General features: G+C 34.9%; 2 protein-coding genes across 5 annotated transcripts; one reads left to right on the top strand and one right to left on the bottom strand.

Annotated features, from left to right (window-relative positions):
• The first annotated feature begins 6,554 nt into the window (after positions 1-6,554).
• LOC114397591 lies at positions 6,555-11,616 on the top strand. Of its 4 annotated transcripts, none has more exons than XM_028359703.1 (9): positions 6,555-6,710; positions 6,878-6,941; positions 7,611-7,826; positions 8,553-8,734; positions 8,939-9,119; positions 9,198-9,409; positions 10,432-10,557; positions 10,661-10,764; positions 11,255-11,616. In XM_028359703.1, exons 1-9 carry the CDS (start codon positions 6,707-6,709, stop codon positions 11,423-11,425), a joined length of 1,260 nt encoding a protein of 419 aa, XP_028215504.1. In that variant the 5' UTR covers positions 6,555-6,706; the 3' UTR covers positions 11,426-11,616. The 4 variants fall into 4 exon arrangements, with proteins under 4 accessions (XP_028215504.1, XP_028215502.1, XP_028215501.1 ...); XM_028359701.1 differs by having other exon boundaries at positions 6,557-6,734; XM_028359700.1 differs by having other exon boundaries at positions 6,558-6,734; positions 6,872-6,941.
• Positions 11,617-12,358: 742 nt separating this feature from the next.
• Positions 12,359-17,077, bottom strand: LOC114397490 (GTP cyclohydrolase 1-like). The gene is made up of 2 exons (XM_028359545.1): positions 16,604-17,077; positions 12,359-14,293 (listed from the first exon to the last, which is right to left on the bottom strand). The coding sequence occupies exons 1-2, from the start codon at positions 16,812-16,814 to the stop codon at positions 13,101-13,103; spliced, it is 1,404 nt and encodes a 467-aa protein (XP_028215346.1). The 5' UTR covers positions 16,815-17,077; the 3' UTR covers positions 12,359-13,100.
• Between the last annotated feature and the right edge of the window lie 275 nt (positions 17,078-17,352).

The following is a 17,352-nucleotide window of genomic DNA, read 5'->3' on the forward strand; positions in this document are numbered from 1 at the left end:
TAAATATGTGTTGTTGGTCAGAGTAAAACATTTTATCTTCCCAACAGACTTTGTGGTAATGGATATCTCTGAAGATACTGACATCCCTGTAATATTGGGAAGGCCATTCATGTTGACCGCAAGATGCATAGTTGATATGGGGAAGAGGAAGCTGGAGCTAGGTTTTGAAGATCAGAAAATTGATTTTGATTTGTTTGTTGAAGACAAGCCTGCTCTAGAACACAATGTTTGCTTACAGGTAATGGAAGGAGGTCAAGAGGTTCTGAAAGTAAGAACCAAAACATAAGATCACCCAATGAGATAAAAGCGTCAAGCTAATGATGTTAAAGAAGCGCTTCCAGGGAGGCAACCCAGTTTTTAATTTTTGTTATCTATGTTTTTCATGCATTTAATCATTTGGAACTTGCTGTTTGATCTGTACATAGGAGTATATCAGCCTATCTTTGAATGTTTAACATAAGGGTTTCAATTTCTTGGAAAAAGGACTGAAAAATAACTCAGAAAACTTTTTCCTGAAAAATAGTCCTTTCGCTAAGCGCAAGCCTCGCGCTAAGCGCAACTCTGTTCATGCTCTAAGCCGTGAGTCTCAAGCGCTTAGCACCCAACCCTTGCATCTAAGGCTGATTTGGTCTACTAAGCTGGCCAAGGTTGAGCTAAGCTAACTCAATTCGATCTGAATTCGGCTAAGCTTCAGTCGAATCGCTAAGCGACAGCTTATCCTTGGCTAAGCATGACCTATTGTCGCCAAGCGCAATTCCTTATGGCCATAACTGAGGTCAATGAAGCTAAGTGCCAATCATGGCAACTAAGCGAGATTTATTATGATAATGTGCATGCTAAGCGAGTCCTTATCAGCTAAGCGCATGCTCCTCTATACTTAAGATGCATCATTTTAGCTAAGCCATCCAGAGTCTGGCTTAGCAAGAGTTGCAGCTTTCAGATCTGCAAACCTCGCTAAGCGGTCTGATCCTCACGCTAAGCCAAGTTTGTGTGTTAAAAAAAATAAAAAAAACTAATTTTGAATTTGAAACGTCGGCTAAGTGTGCGGGTCCGCTAAGCAAGCCTCGTTGAGAAACCAAACGTCTCTCTGGCTCACTTAGCGCAGCGGTCCGCTAAGCGAGAGTATCGAAAAACTGCTTAAGTGAGTGTAACAGCAGTTACACTCACATTTGCCAGATTTCGGAAACTTTGTCTCTGCATTCTCTCTCTCAAAAAATTTTCACATTTTGCATTTGTGCTTTCTTTGTGCATTTTCAACTTCAAAGCATCAACCATACACCATCCAAGTAAGTTCCTTGATTCTTTTTCTCTTTTTCTTGTCTTAACTTTAGGGTAGAAGACTTCAACTGTAGTTTTAGATTTTTAGGGTTTTTATGTTTTGTTAGATTTAGTTTAAAATTAGGGCTATATACGCTTATATATTGTATCGAGTATAACGCCCACATTGCATGTTTGATATACCTTTTAGAGGCTTGAATAGTGCAAGAAAACGAACTGTGTTTTCTGGAAAATGCGATGAACTCGCTAAGCGAGCATGCTGCGCTAAGCGAGTTCATCAATACTCATTGTATGTAAGTGTTTCTCTGAAGAACTCGCTAAGCGCGCTTATCGCGCTAAGCGAGTTCATCTTTTGAGGATGAATACTCATCCTCTTGCTAAACTACCTATGGCTAAGCGAGGCTGAATCGCTAAGCCCAAGTAACTTAACCAATTTTTTTGTTGATAGTCACGCGCTAAGCCATGCTTTCCTAGGCCAAGCGCGATTGGTTGCGGCATCCACTGAGCTAAGCGAGCTTCGCTCGCTAAGCTCCCAACACTTAGTGGAATTTTTGAAGAGTTGGTGTCGCTAAGCGCAGCCTTTAAGGAGCTTAGCGCATATCCTTGCGGCAGATGTTTATCTTAGCGGGGGCTTTCCCGCTAAGCTAATTCTGCAGAAACTAAAATTCTGCAATTTCCGCTAAGTGGCTCCACATGTCGCTAAGCGGTAGTGTTTTTCTACAAAGGCCAGCTAAGCGGACCATGTCTTGCTAAGTGGCCAGTGTCCTTTTCAGTTTTATTTTCCAGTTTTTGATTTTTAATAAATTGAGTCCTGATCAAATGTTTGATTCCTTTGTCTGCAGATGTCTTCCAAAAAAAGAAAGAGCATTGGTGCAAGGCCCACAGCTTAATATGACACAAGAAGGTTCCACTCTTTCGAGGCCTGAACCAGATATACAGATAATGTGCTAGGAAGACATATACTAGCTGAGAGAAAGGTAGAAATATACCATACAGATTTGGATGAGTTCAAGGCTGAATTGGAGAGGCGTAACTTCTATAAGCGCCTCACCAATTTAGCTGACAGCAGCATCGATCTAGCCTTGGTGAAGGAGTTCTATGCCAACCTCTACAGCCCCGAGGGGCCTTCACCAAAACAAGTCAGAATCCGAGGCCACTTGATAAGAATTGATGCAGACAGCCTCAACACCTTCCTGGAGACACCTATGGTACTAGCTGAGGGAGAATCTTACCCGCTTACTCCAGATACTGCAGGATGCCCACTGATATCAGAGAGATTGAGGCTGCTTTGTGTATACCCGATTGAGGGTTTGTTTTAAATGTTGAAGGCCATCCTGGGAAGATCCTCAGGAAAGATCTAACAACTCTTGCTAAGGTTTGGAGTGTTCTTTCATACTCCAACTTGGCTCCGACTTCCCACACCTCGGATTTGACTGTAGATAGAGCTAGGTTAATCTTTGGCCTAGCCTCTCAGCTGGACATGAATGTAGGAGCTCTCATCTCATGCCAGATCACATCTATGGTCCAGTCTAACTCCTCTAGACTTGGGTTCCCTACTCTTATCACAGCTCTATGTAGGTCTAGAGGGGTTGCTTCTGACAGCCTGGTCTTCGAATGCTTGAGCCCGGTCATTAACTTGGCCTATATCAGGAAGAACTATTGGAACCCTGATGATCTGGCAGTTACTATTAGAGGGGCCAGGAGAGCGAGGGCAAGGCTAGCTGAGGCTCTTTCCACATCTGCAGCTCCTCCTCCAGCACGTACCTCAGCAGCTTTTTCTACCCCACCTTCTGCAGACTTTCAACTTCTTGAAGCCATGCTTCGAAGCATACATAAGGGGCAGATTGTTTTATTACAAAGTTTACAGCTGATAACACCTCCAGACTCTATTCCTTCTGTAGAGAAGTTTAATGAATGGGTAGCCTGGCCCGAGACTCAACCTCCCCTTCACAGGGAAGACGAAGGTCCCACCACTCAGGTACCACAACAGATGGAGGATGAGTCATCTTAGACTTCCACTCCAGAGCCCCTGATCAGAAAGAAGAGGGTGGTTGAAACACAAGAAGCTGCAGCCACTTCTGAGAAATCTCTTGAGGCCACTCCTGAGCCTCCAGCACCAATGGTAGATACAACCTCACCGCAGCAGGCAGCAGACCCGTCCACTCCTGAGGATCAGACTACACCAGTCATCTCTCCGAACGCCTCTCATATAGCCTCAAATTATTGAATGAAAAGGCAATATTTAAAGAAAGAGTCTTTAATAAAAGTTTGAAGCCAACATTGTTAAAAATATATGAAAGAGTAAGAATCATAACAAGGCCATGGAAAATCATAAGGTAGATTCAAATATCACACTAGACTAAATTGTTATTACTATGGCAAATCAGATCATAAGAAGTCTACAAGTAGATTCTTCAAGAGAGATCAATAGGCTAGAACAATTCATCCTAACTAGATTAACCCAAAGAAGAAACAAGATGAACAACCACAATAGTGACCTTAAATGATGAGAATATATTTCTTGTCAAAGAAAAAAATTATCTAAATGTTGCATCTAATGATTGCATATGGATAATTGACTCAAGAGTATCCTTCCATCATACTCCCTATCCTTCATACCAAATAGGAGATTTTTTGGTGCATAAAGATAAGTAATTATGTCATGAGCGAGATCGCCAGTATTAATAAAGTAATTTTGATGACTGAGAATAGAAACAAGCTTGTGCTGAAAATAGGTAAGAGGTTTTTGTTGGACCTTGTGGCCTCAATAATCTCAAGAGGGATAGGCTTAGAATGCAGAAGAAGCAACAACAATCAATTTAACAATGTTCTTTAAACATGCAAGACACAATTGATTGCAACAAAATAAATAAGATAAGGGAAGAGAGAATGCAAACACAATTTTATACTGGTTCAGCCACTTCCCGTGCCTACATCCAGTACTCAAGCAACCCACTTGAGATTTCCACTATCTTTGTAAAATCCTTTACAAAGTCTGAACCACACAGGGACAACCCGTCTCTTGTGTTCAGATGCTTTACAACAAGAGACTTACAGTCTCTTAACCAATCTCATTGAATAAGAAGAATGGAAGAAGAATTCTCTCTTCAAGAGAAGAATATTACAATGAAGATCATGTAAGAATCCTTATAGATTTTGCAAGTGTTTGGTCAAGGATTTCTTTTGAGAGAGCATTTGAAAACGAAGTTCTTTTGGAATCTCTCTCATTGTCTTTTGAGAGGATAAGACATTTTTGCCAAGCAAAAATCTCTCTTCAATTTCGTCCCAAGTCACACATATATATAGGCCTTTGATGGCCATTCAAAATCCAAATGATAAGATGTGACTATTGGCGATATTCCTTGAAAATCCTCTCTGGTAATCGATTACAGAATTAGTGTAATCGATTACACAGTTGTTTTTCTTTAACAGTTGTGACCCTTCATTTAAAATTTGAATTCCCAACGTTCAGAGTCTCTGGTAATCGATTACATATGATGTGTAATCGATTACACACTTTCAAACCATTGGTAATCGATTACATGTATTGGTAATCGATTACATGTGCCTTGAATGACTTGAAACCTTTCATTGTGAGGCAATGCTTGATCTTGAAGAAATCTTGAATCAAGGCTTTGTTTGTTGAAACAATCTTGTATTAATCTTGAAGCAAAATGAGCCTTGTTTGATTCTTCTTTTGACATCATCAAAATCATGTATACATACATTCACATTCTCCCCCTTTTTGATGATGACAAACATGTGATTTCTTCTCAACACCATCAAAGCTTGCATGATTTACATTCTCCCCCTTTCTCAAGCAAATTCTTAATTCTTCTTGACATCATCAAAATCTTCATGATTTACATTCTCCCCCTTTTTGATGATGACAACCACCTGTAGGTTAGGAGCAACAACAAAGAAAAAATATCTATTTGCATATAGTTTACTCCCCCTTGGTTTTGCAATAATTGCTTATATGAGACATTTGAAGATTTCATATTTTTCATATGTAAACAAATTGTCTTATAAACAATAGATAATTTTCCTTACTATTTTATCTTTTATCTTTCTCTCCCCCTTTGTCAACATCAAAAACAAATCATGAATAGAGAGGAGAAAGATGTTACCACTTGTTGCAATGTATGAGAATCAAGTGATACCAAAAGGCATTAAAACAATCATTCAATATTAATCAAACAAAAACAAGTACAATAACACATCAATCAAACACAATCAATCATCAAATATTTCAAATCAAATTAATTAAATTAACAATCAACTAACTATACACAATAATTTCTATTATTAAAAAAAATTCAAAATTCAAATTTCAAATTTCAAATTTCAAATTTTTAAATTTTAAATTTTAAATTCCAACTTCCCACCTCCATTTTCAACTTTCAACTTCCAATAACTTTCATAATTAGTAACTTTTTGATGCAATTATATTGATTTATATAATTAGAGAAAAACTAATCTTTATATTAAAATAAATTTACAAAATAATTTATTTCAATAATTTATATATAAATTGGTAAAATTAAAATATGTAAACTATTCAAAATAAAATTAAAAAGATTTATATATTAATTTTTTTTTAATTTATACATTTTTATAATTTAAAAAATAATAACTCTTAGAATAATGATACTCATAAAATAATGTTTATAAATTTAATTAGAAAAAGAAAATATGTTAGTAATTTATTACCTTACTTTCAATAAGACATTATGAGTTTAATTCTTATCTAGATTATTTTTTTTATTTTATATTTTATTTAACTCTTTGTTATATAAGTTAGTCAAAATTAACCTTTCACGTTGAATGTTAAGTTATGAAAAACTAAAATTATTTATTTGACAAACGAAGAAATTAAATGTCTTATTTAAAAATAGGAGAACCAAATAGATTTAAAATTATAGGGATCAAAATTATAATTTAGCCTAAAATATATTTATTGATTATAAATTTAATTAACTTACATATTAAAAAATATTTAGTTATTATGAATTTTAATTATATAAATTAAATTTTTATCTTTTTAACTAGTACCAAAACACTATTTTTTCTAATTAAGAAAGATTGAGGAAAATCAGTAAAAAAAAAAAATGTAACAAATTTGTAATAAGCAACCACGTATCTCACCTCAACAATAACATAATCCGTCCCAAATCCAGGTAATTGCGGGTGCGGTTTACAAATATCCCAGCAACAACTTGTGTACGTGGGTTTCTGATATTTTTTCTTTTTATAAAAAATAAATAAAAACGGGAAAGGTTCATTTTCGTAGACAATAAGGCACCTTGATTTTTCTTCTGACTTGGCCAGAAACCAGAGAGAGTAGTAAGTAGTGATGAAAAGATGCCTTCACCCCAAAACCAGAAGCATTGAATGAACAGAAGGCATTTTCAGCATCAGCATCAACATGGGTGGGGATTCTATTGTTTCTCATGGTATTTGGTTTTCTGGGTCTTTTTTTTCAGTTTTCCTTCTCTTCTCTCTGTTATGCCAAAAGCATCTTTTTTTCCATCATTTTCTTTTGAAGGTTTCTTTTTTGTTTGATCAAATTACCCCATGTCCGAATGTTAAGGTACAGACGAAGGTTCTTGTTTGGAGGAGAATTTTCCCTTGCTTTCATCTCACTCCTCACCTGCTCTCAGGTATTTTTTGATCATCACTGGCTATTGTTCTTGTTTAAAATTCTTTGATTTTCCTCAAAGTTTGTTTTCAGGTGATGCTACGTTTTTGGTATAAGACAGAAGGATGAAAAATAATAATATACTGTGTATTTTTGTTTGATTAGATTTATAATAATGCCTAAAAAGTACTATATATTCATTATTTCGTTTTTCTTTTTAATATTTCTGCAAAAGGAAAAAAGAGTGTATAAATGCATAGAAGAATATACGTTTTGTGCAAACAAAAATTTTAAACGTGCATTATATTTATCGGGAGATCTCTTTATTTATCAATGTTGTCTTGCAATTTGAAAATTATATATTTAAATGTTTCTAACAACTTTAGTGATTGGCTTTTCAATTTGCAAGTGCTTGTTAGGGCAGAAAATATAAGCTGCCAAGAAAACATAATTAGTGTCTGTATACCACTCAATGACCAAGGGTAGTATAATATACATGCCATTTTGGCATTTTAGGGGAAATTTGCAAAACTTAACTGTGCATCTTGGTTCAGTAGGTGCACTACATTTTTTAAGGTTCTAGGATTAAAGTTAATTCCTTTACTTCTTTATCCTCTTTTTGCCATCACTTGGTTGACATTAGTATACTAATAGTTACTTGTTGATGATTTTGTGATCTCCATTGTTTCAGGGATAATTTGGGCTTGCAGGATGAAGACAACAGAATGAAAGCGGAGAATGGGTTAACTTGTAGTGAAACTGATGAAGAAATCATACATCCTTCTAGAGTTGATTTTGAAGTCAATGAAAGGAGAAGGGTTATTAACTACCAAGAAATCCTTCAATGTTGTGATGAATTGAAGATTCATAGCAAGGATTTGAAAAGGGAGAAACAAAAAATTTTGAGGTGTTCATTTTAACATAAGTTTTACTAACCCATATGCTTTTTAACGTTAAGCATCCAGGTTGTTTTAAATTATTTTGAAATTCAATATTTGAACATTGAAAGTTTGTAGCACCCTCTTTGGAAATTTGATTAGTTAATTGAAGAAAAGGATAAAAATATCCCATCCAAGTTGAGGAGTTGGGGTTCATTATTTTTCTTGTATCAAAGGACATCAGTCAAAAGCATCAACTTCAGATTCTTTGTTTTGTATTATGTAACATAAGTTGAGCACCGCAATTGCAGTCACTCTGCACATTTGTTTCTGTAATCTAGGGAGCAATGATGTTCCTTAATTATTGCCAAGTGAGGTGGAGTTTTTCTATGCTTCGTTCATGAAAACTGTGTTGTAGAAAAAAAAATTGAGAACAGTATCATCCTGATCAGGCCCTAAATATTTGTTGAATGTTAATATCTAATTTTATATTTGTATTTTGTGCATGCAATTTTGTTCTTCCCACTATACTCCATGGATGCAAGCCTCTGCCAATTTTCTTCTTTCTTACTCCTTATTTTCTATGATTCATTTGATGAAAAATTGTAATCCTTAAGTATGTGACTGAAATTGATGTGCAGTTTATTTTAAAATCAACTTTTAATATTTGTGTGAGCATGCATAGTTGCAGCTCTTGAGTAAGGTTATTGCTAGTGTATATCAAACCTCAATATATTGTGGTTTTATTGTCGCAGATATAAGCCTGGAGCATGGATTGAGAAGGCTGGTGGCTTAAAGATAAGTGATTATGATGTGCCAAAGACAACATGCCTCTTATTGGTTGGTCCAAGAGGATCTGGGAAAAGTAGTCTCATAAATAGAATCTCTAAGGTGGTTGAGGATGACAGATTTGCACCAGCAAGAGCACAAGAATCATGTATAATTAACACTTCAATTCAGATGTCAATTTGAAGAAATAACTTCAGGGCTAATAGTTTTCATTTCCCATCTCATGGAAAACCCTTTTTGCTCCGCTTAGCCCTACCTCCCCCTACTAGGGGCATTTCATTGTAGTATATATCTCTGTATATGACGATAAATCGCTGTTCATTCACCTTAGAAATTTCCTTTCTGATGCCAGATAATTCACTTTTAGGGGACGGAACATCCTTCCTCCAGGAGTATATGATTCCAAGATATTCAAATTCTATCTGTCTGTATGATACACGTAGTTTGTCGGATAACTCAGAAAAAGATGAGAATATTAGAATGCTGAAGAGTTGGATGACAAAAGGTGTTCACCATGGAGAGCTTGTTGTCAGGTTTGAATATTTAATATACTTTATTTCCGCATTTACTCATGTTAATTTTTAAATAAAATTCTACGAATCACCTGTCAGGAAAACAGATAATCAGAGATTGAGGAAAAGTTTGAAGGGGAAAGCTCACAAGAAAGGTTACTTATCCAGTAAGACCAGAAAAGTTAATTTTGTAATATATGTTGTTAATGGTCTTTTGGTTCTGAAAGCAATGGAGAATGATGGTGCTTTGGAGACACAGTGTGTTCAATCAATTGTTTCTACTTTCAATTGCCCATTCCTGTCATTTAAAGGTATTTGCAGAAGTAGTTTCTGTGTTTCCCCTTTTATAGATAGTGTCAGAATAATTTCGGTTTGATGCAACTGCACATTGATTCAGAATTTTGCATTATCATCTGCTTCATGCTGTGGGAATTTGATATGAAATACACATGATTTTGTGTTTGTCTTGCTTAAGGAATGTGAAAGAGGAAATATTCACTATACTTATAACTGAATGCTTACATGGCAAGAGGAGAGACAAAGTATGGAAAAAGTGGTATTTTGTCACTTTGATAAAATGTGATAGGAGAGGAAGAGAGAGGGAGGCAGAAACTGAGTGCGAGTTGGGACCTTTGGACAGGGAAGACACTGGACCCTTGTATTTGCCTTTATTTTTGTTTCTCTCTTTTCATTTTCCTTTCTGAGAGGTATACGGTAAATACAAGATTTCTGTTATTGATATCAGTTTATATCAATAGCAGAGAGTGAATTATAGTGTGAATAGATCAAATTTTCAGCTTTATTTTCCAGTTTCTTTCATGTGGCACACAATCCTAGTACTATAAAACCTACAATTGTGAAAAAGAATATCATGACTACTTTTGATTTCCATCTAATCTAATTCCACTCGATTAAATGTTTGAGTCTTGTAAGATATTCTCTGAAACTTGGAAGGCTCACAATGTTTTTGTTTCTTGCCATTTACAATTAATATTGCTTTTTAAATAGGCAATTCCGGTAGATATTCAAGTCACTTGTTCACACGAGTTACATTTTAAAAAAATTGCATTATATTGTTCGAACTTTTATGAAAGACTGACCATCTATGTCTGTACAAAATATTTTGGGTTGTTCAAAGTTCTCTGCAGTGCTGGTGTAATAGCTCTTGCATAATGTATTGTGTAAATAAAGGACTGTATACTATTTGCTTTTGATGTTCATTGAAAATAGTGCTCATATCTCTCCACTGTTCATCTTATATACTCTGCGGATCAAATTACTATTCTCTATATATAGTCAATCTGATAGTTTATTTCTCATACCTGCACTACAGATGACAAACCTGTACTTGTTTTCACTCATGGGGATCTCCTTTCGTTCTCTGAGCGTGCTCTTGTTCGTGAACATTTGGGAACGTTATTGGGAATTCCACCCACCAAGCAAATTTTTGATATCCCAGGTAGCCTTTCTAATTTAATCACCTTGACACCTTTCCTTTTATTGAATATTATTCTTTGATGTCATTAAGTTCACAGAAATTCAACAACTTATCTATTCTGCAGACTGTGATTGTCCAGCAACTGAGTCTGCCATAATTCGAATGCTAAGATATAGTCTTGCACATGCCGACAGACATTTTCCTCAGAGAAGCAAGGTTATGGATAAGGTATGCATTATTTCCCCAAATTTATAGCTATTAGCTACAGGCTCATAACAAAATTATGAACTTTTATCGTTCTTTTTTCAATCTGATTTTAATTATGTTACCATGTTTCCAGATTGTATATTTTTACAGCTTTTTAAGTTGATAAGATTGGATATAATCTTCTCCGTAGATTTTGTCATTCAAATATACTAAGTTGTGTGCTTCTATTAATTTCTAATGATTCATGGTCTTCTTTTAGTCTTAACTTATTAGGTTGATATTACTTGCATATTGCAATGAATTTATTATTAATCCCATCCCACGTTAGTTAAACAAGAAAATATAAATGCTTTTTATGTTTTAGGATTTTAATATATTAAATTCTTTTGTTTTTGGTTTAATAGTTTCTATTTTTTCATTTCTCAAAATCCTATTTATTACTCTTGCAATAGGAATTTTCGATCATTCTTGCATGTTATGTTGATATTTTGCTAACTGATGGTGCTTGCAGGTTCATAAAATGTCTCTGTCACTGTACATGATTTTGCTGATTCTAGGAATAGGAATCGCGATTGGCTGGGCCCAAAATACTGAAAATAGAAGAGTTCAATTTCCACGTCCAAAACAGAAAGTTCCCAAGAGCAAGCCAATAGAGTGGCATAAAATTCGACACATATGGTAGCTATAAACATTTGTAAACATGGCTTGTACATATATAATGGTTATTTAGTCCGTAATGGAGTTGGGTGAAAAGACTTGTAATTAAGGAAGTGTTTGGTTACTGTTGAATTGGGAACCCTTTAGCATGTGGGTGATTAATTGTTTTTTGTTCTTTGCAATGGTTATTTCATGATAATATGCGGTTAATATTTAGAGCGGAAACAATCTTTTAGAAAAAAGGCAAATGCTAGCAAACAAACATTCTTAAGCAATAGTTAAGGAAATAAAAATAAATGTTTTATGAAAAATACATACATTATATTTTATCAAAATATAAAATTGTTCAATACTTTTTTTAAAAAAATAATAATAATTGGAAGCAGTTAATGGTGTGTTGTGCGATCCTTTAAAAAAGTGGTTTTGTTAACATAACTCCATTATGAAGAGAGGTAAAAAAAAATCATTAAAAAAATATACATTGACATATGAAAGTTATATATTTCATTTCTTTCTGAAGTAAACATTTCACTTTCCTTTTAACATGACTTGTTAGATACTTATTATTTTTAGGTTAGTTTTAAGTGGATTTAATTAATTAGTTGAAGTCCCTTCATATTTAGTAGGAATCACATAAATTAGTGTTGAAAAGCATGCCAAAAACTGTCCATTTTTATTTTTTTATTAAAAAAATCAATAATTTCATTCTCTTTTGTTGTACTTATCTTTTGTTCTTCTCTTATAAAGGGGTTTTGTAGTTATGTTACCCGTTGCTTATAAGTTGAATTGAGTAGCTCATATTTCGTGATAGTAGAACTGTTTTTTCATAAGAAAATATTCACATTTCAAATTTAATTTTCAAAATTTAATAGTTATAACTTTAACATCCTAAATGTGATTCCTTCCTTCTCAAAATGAATTTTTAAACATGCACTCACAATGCTTTTGGAACCAGTCAGAATCACACCAAAGCCTTTTTTTTTTGTATTAAACGGGGCAAAAGAACACTACGACATAAATAGTGCAAGGAGAAGCAACTCCTCTACTGTCAGCAAGCAACAGCTGACTGAGAGCAGGAGATTGCTCATACATCATAAAACCCCGACTGCAAGCCATAAGACAAATTGGCCAAAGCATCCACACAAGCATTTCCTTCTCGATATATATGAGAAATCCTTATCCTCTAGCCAGAATTGACCAACCTCCGAATCTCTTAGAATTATTCTCCACCCCATAACATTATCTTCAGAACATAAAAAAAAACAGCTTCAGAATCTATCTGCAAATCAACAGCCTGAAAGCACCAAAGCATTTGCATGCAGAGCAACCAGTTTAAACCCTGCCCTTTGTGAACATCAAGAATAACTTTAAGGGTAGATGGTTAACATTCTAGGGGAAGAGTCTACCATTATGTAAATCTGGACTGGACAAATACCCTCTATTATTCTTAAGGGATCATGCAAAAGACTCAGAAAGACAGAAAGATAATGATGTTATTATCAATCATCAAACAAATTCTGACCATAAATCTGACACTGAAACAAAAATTCGAGGAACTGAAAAGCATAAGATTATCCATGGAAAGGATATCTTCTGAATTTATCCATGCTTAGGTAGCTGAACTGCTGACGCTGAAATTACAAAGTGGAGAGAATGACCTGAAATAGTGCTAAATTATTTAAAGTGAGCTCAAACACAAGTCATTGCTCCCCAGATGATGTAGGATATGGAATACTCTTCAAGAATGATGCCCTTGCAGTAGGGTCGGTTGAAAAATGTCCTAACACACCAATAGTAGCCGTACTACTTCCAAACTTCTCAATTCCCCTCGAAATCATACACGTGTGGCTTGCCTCTACAACTACTATCACATCTCCACCTAACAGTGGGGCAATGGTTTCAGCTATCTGCCTGGTAAGCCTTTCCTGAACTTGGAGCTTGAAACCATAAAAATGTACAATTGATTGTAAAAGCGATTTTAAGATAGGATTGAATCCGTCAGACATAAGGTATCCTATGTGAACAACACCATGAAAAGGAAGCAAATGATGCTCACATTGTGACCAAAAAGGTATGTTCAACTCAGAGGTTATTTTTTTGTTGATGTTAACATCCTCATTGACATTTAAAGAATCTATCCCATCACAAAGAAAACCATTCAACTTGATATTAAAGTTACTCTTTTGAAAGTTCATCAACCATTTCACAAATCTAGTTGGAGTCCCTATAAGCTCCTTCCTCAAAGGATTTTCTCCCAAAGATTCAATAACTGAAGCTACTGCAGTAACCATTACAGGATTGACTGGTCCTATTTTGGAGGAAACTTTGGCAGAGAGAGAAGACTGAGAAGGACACCAGCATGGATCAGATGATCCTCTAAAATGAATTTTATCCATATTGATGCCTCTAAATTTAAGAAGACCAAAGAAATCAGCCCATACATCTGCATTTTTGTTCTCAAAAACCCCAGAACCTGAAGAAACAAGTATCTTCACCCACCCTTGATAATTTGAGTCAAGAAAGACTGATTCTATGTCTGGAAAGTGGATATGTGAACATTGAAGTATGATAGCAACACCTGCTGGCCTTATTCCCTGATGTAAAGCAGAACACACCTCATCTGCCAGACGCTGAGGCTCTTGAAGTCGCTTTGCAAATACATCAGCAACACGAGAGAGCTTGCTTAAACCAACAACTCTTTCACCAGAGGGGACATAACCCACATGACACTTGACCGGGAATGGAAGCAAGCAGGACTCGCAATAGGAAAACAAGTCAAGATCTCGAACAATCACAAGTCCACCTGCTCCACCTGCATGACCAACTCTATTATCTAGACCAGCTTCAGGGAATAAAGCACCTTGAACAATGTCGTTCACCTTTTGTCTGTAACCTGGAAGAAAATACATCTCCCTATGATTGGTAATGATATTAATCAAGAAAATAAGATAAAATTATTAATTAAATACAGAGCTAAAGTGACATACTCAAGTAGGAAATTATGGAGAAAGGTTAAGCATATAAAGCAACAAACCAAAAACGAAGAAATACACTTCTCATTTACAGCAAGTGCATTAAGGTCACAAAACATTGTTATGGAATAAAATCATTATTCTTGGGTGATTACATAATGCAGAAAAATATGGAAATAGGATTCCAAAAACCTTCTATCTCTCCTATAAATGTGCATGCATACTTTGACAACTGTAATATGCAATGTCAGCAGATAATAAAGGTCCCCAACAGCATGGAGAAAGAAGAAATGCAAAAGTGAGCACAAGAGAGACACAGAAAATGCATCTAGCAACTGCATCCATGGAATTCAAGATACCATTTTGACCAAATATTTGTCTTTCAAAACATATGGACTTATGAATAGTTTCCAAGAAAAACATGCTCAGCCCAGTACTTGGTGCATCGTCATGATTCATGAATGAAATAAATGATTATCTCTTTAGTAATTCTACCCTAAGAAAAAGAAGAATGACCAAAAACAATCTACTTCAAGCTTTAAAATGATAATATTTACATAACAATGGTGACCAAACCAAGGCCATGACATTCACAGAAGCAGATAAACAAAAAAAGCATAAGCAATGTAGCTGAAAGAATAAATGAATTGAAGTAATTCAAAAACTTGACAAAGAACAGCATGCCAAATACTTTGTTGTAATGAAGAGACTGGCTTAACAGCAACACATCAACATTTTTCCATAAACTATTTATTATCCCTCTCCAAAAGCTGTGTAGGACTGCCTAACCATGTGCCAGGCTGGAAATGTTTAAGTAAGATAAAGAAATAACCAACCAATATCTTCTCTGCAATATATAACTGAGTGAAGATCTCAGGAGATCAAACAAGTTTATTACAGTAGACAGAATATGGAAGCATTTCATATATATGTATGGTTAAGCACTTAAGATTTTCTGAGACAAGATGTAAACCAACCCTGAATGATTGACTGTCTGAGACTTTGTGATGCAGTTGTTCGTATCGACAGTCAAAAAAATAGAATAAAGAAATTATAAGTTCACTATGGTTTTCTATTTCCAAAAAGGAATATTAAGATGAAAGCTAACAAGATGAATTAATAGTCAGTACTACTCAGTACCCAGGTTTATCCTTTTCATCAGCAGGGCATTCCTACCCGCAAGGAAAAACAGATTACTGTAAAAGTAATTCAGAATGCAGAAAGTCTTTAGAAAAATAACAAATACTTCCCGTATGTCTGACCATGTGTTTGAAATGAATGGATCCGCATCAGCCAGATGCAACATAGTGTAGCTTCTGTGTACTTTTATTCATTTGACGTGAAAATTATAGCATATGCAAGTTTCAAATGTGAATGCAAACTCACGCTACATCTTGATAAAATTCTTTTAATTACTTCATAAAATTAATAAATTTAGTTGATTTAGTTAGTGGAATTTATAGTATTCGTCCAGAATTATTCTTTAACCATAGGGATACTATTCTCTTAATTATTTCCCACCTAATAAAATAATACATCTCGACTTAAGGATAATTTTGTAAAACAAAATATATAAAAATAATTGATGGCTTTGATGCAGTACACAATTTGGAGGAAGTTTTATAAAAAGGACTAAGACAAACTTTACAAAAGGTTCTCATTAGAATAGACCAAATTTGACTGTCATCAAATAATAAAAGACAATGAATAGGGGATCTAGCTCAATTGGTTGAGCATGATGTGTAAGTTATTGTAAACCCCCTAATACTTGTTTTCAATTCTTACATATCAAAGAAAAAGAAAAAAAAAAGACAAATGAATATCCTTAACTGTAACCAGTTGTTTCTTTATTCTTTAACCATTTTCCCAGGCAAAAGAAAGTCTTAAGTAATTCTCCATATATCCAGTTAACTGACATGAATGACCTTAGATCCATTCATCCAAATTTTACCATCAGGTCACAAAATATATAAATAACTATGCTCATACACTCATTTTACCATCAGGTCACATCCATCACTTTGTCTCTTCTCCTTTTCTTTTTTCTTCCTATCCATGTATTCTATCCATCTAGTACACACCCCAAAATGGGGTGTGCCTTAATCACTACTCAATAAATATATTCATTACTCACACAACACTGCAAAGGGGAAGAACTGTAACACTCATCACACCATTCAAAAACACTTTTTTATATCAAAGAAAATTGAAGGGTAAAGCATGTCGCTCACCTCTGGTTCCTTCATGAAGGGCCTTGGCTACACGAAGTGGTGTCTTTCTAAGGCCTTCCCTGTTCACATCTTCCCCTAGACCCTCCAACAAAACCTTCACAGCATCCTCAATGGCACCACCACCATCATTCCACAAACCCACTTCACCACAACCATTGCTCACTCCATTTTGAATCTCAACAGTGAAACGCCCATCAATCACACACCCCATTGAAACACCGCAAAAAAAGAAGAATTATAAAAAATAATTCACAACCTTCTCAATACCCAAAAAATCAAACTTGTGACACAAAAAAGTGCTCAACTTTTCAACAACAAATCCAAATCTTCAAACAACCCAGTTTCCTTGAATTATTAAAGAAAAAAAAATCAGAAATAGGAAGAAGGGCATGCAAATGCAAAAGGGTGGCAGAGATCGGTGTCAGATTATGGCACGCATAGCGGGGATAATAATAACCAACCAATAAATAATACGAGTTGAGTGGAGTGGGAAATAATAATAAGAAGAAAATAAGTATAAATAAATAAATACTAAAAAGAGAGGCTATAAATCAAAAGTGCTTAGGTAGGGACACACATGAGAAAGCAAGAATTTTATTCCATTTTAGTGCATGCTGATCGGATGCCATTTTTCTTTTGTCTAAACAAAAGTAAATAAAACGTGTTACTCCCGCGATTAATCATCAACACAAAGTCTACGTAACAAAGATAATAAATTGACTTAAATATGTTTTTGTGCATCATAAATA

This window comes from Glycine soja, chromosome 18, assembly GCF_004193775.1.
Source record: "Glycine soja cultivar W05 chromosome 18, ASM419377v2, whole genome shotgun sequence".
Taxonomy (NCBI): domain Eukaryota; kingdom Viridiplantae; phylum Streptophyta; class Magnoliopsida; order Fabales; family Fabaceae; genus Glycine; species Glycine soja.

Bases quoted from the DNA above. Each gene is read 5' to 3' on its own strand.
- LOC114397591 (XM_028359700.1), top strand. From the start codon at position 6,707: ATGGGTGGGGATTCTATTGTTTCTCATG. The intron at 6,942-7,610 runs GTATTTTTTGAT...CCATTGTTTCAG, and splicing joins CACTCCTCACCTGCTCTCAG to GGATAATTTGGGCTTGCAGG. The intron at 10,558-10,660 runs GTAGCCTTTCTA...TCTATTCTGCAG, and splicing joins GCAAATTTTTGATATCCCAG to ACTGTGATTGTCCAGCAACT.
- LOC114397490 (XM_028359545.1), bottom strand. From the start codon at position 16,814: ATGGGGTGTGTGATTGATGGGCGTTTCACTGTTGAGATTCAAAATGGA. The intron at 14,294-16,603 runs GTGAGCGACATG...ATTTTCTTCCAG, and splicing joins CCTTCATGAAGGAACCAGAG to GTTACAGACAAAAGGTGAAC.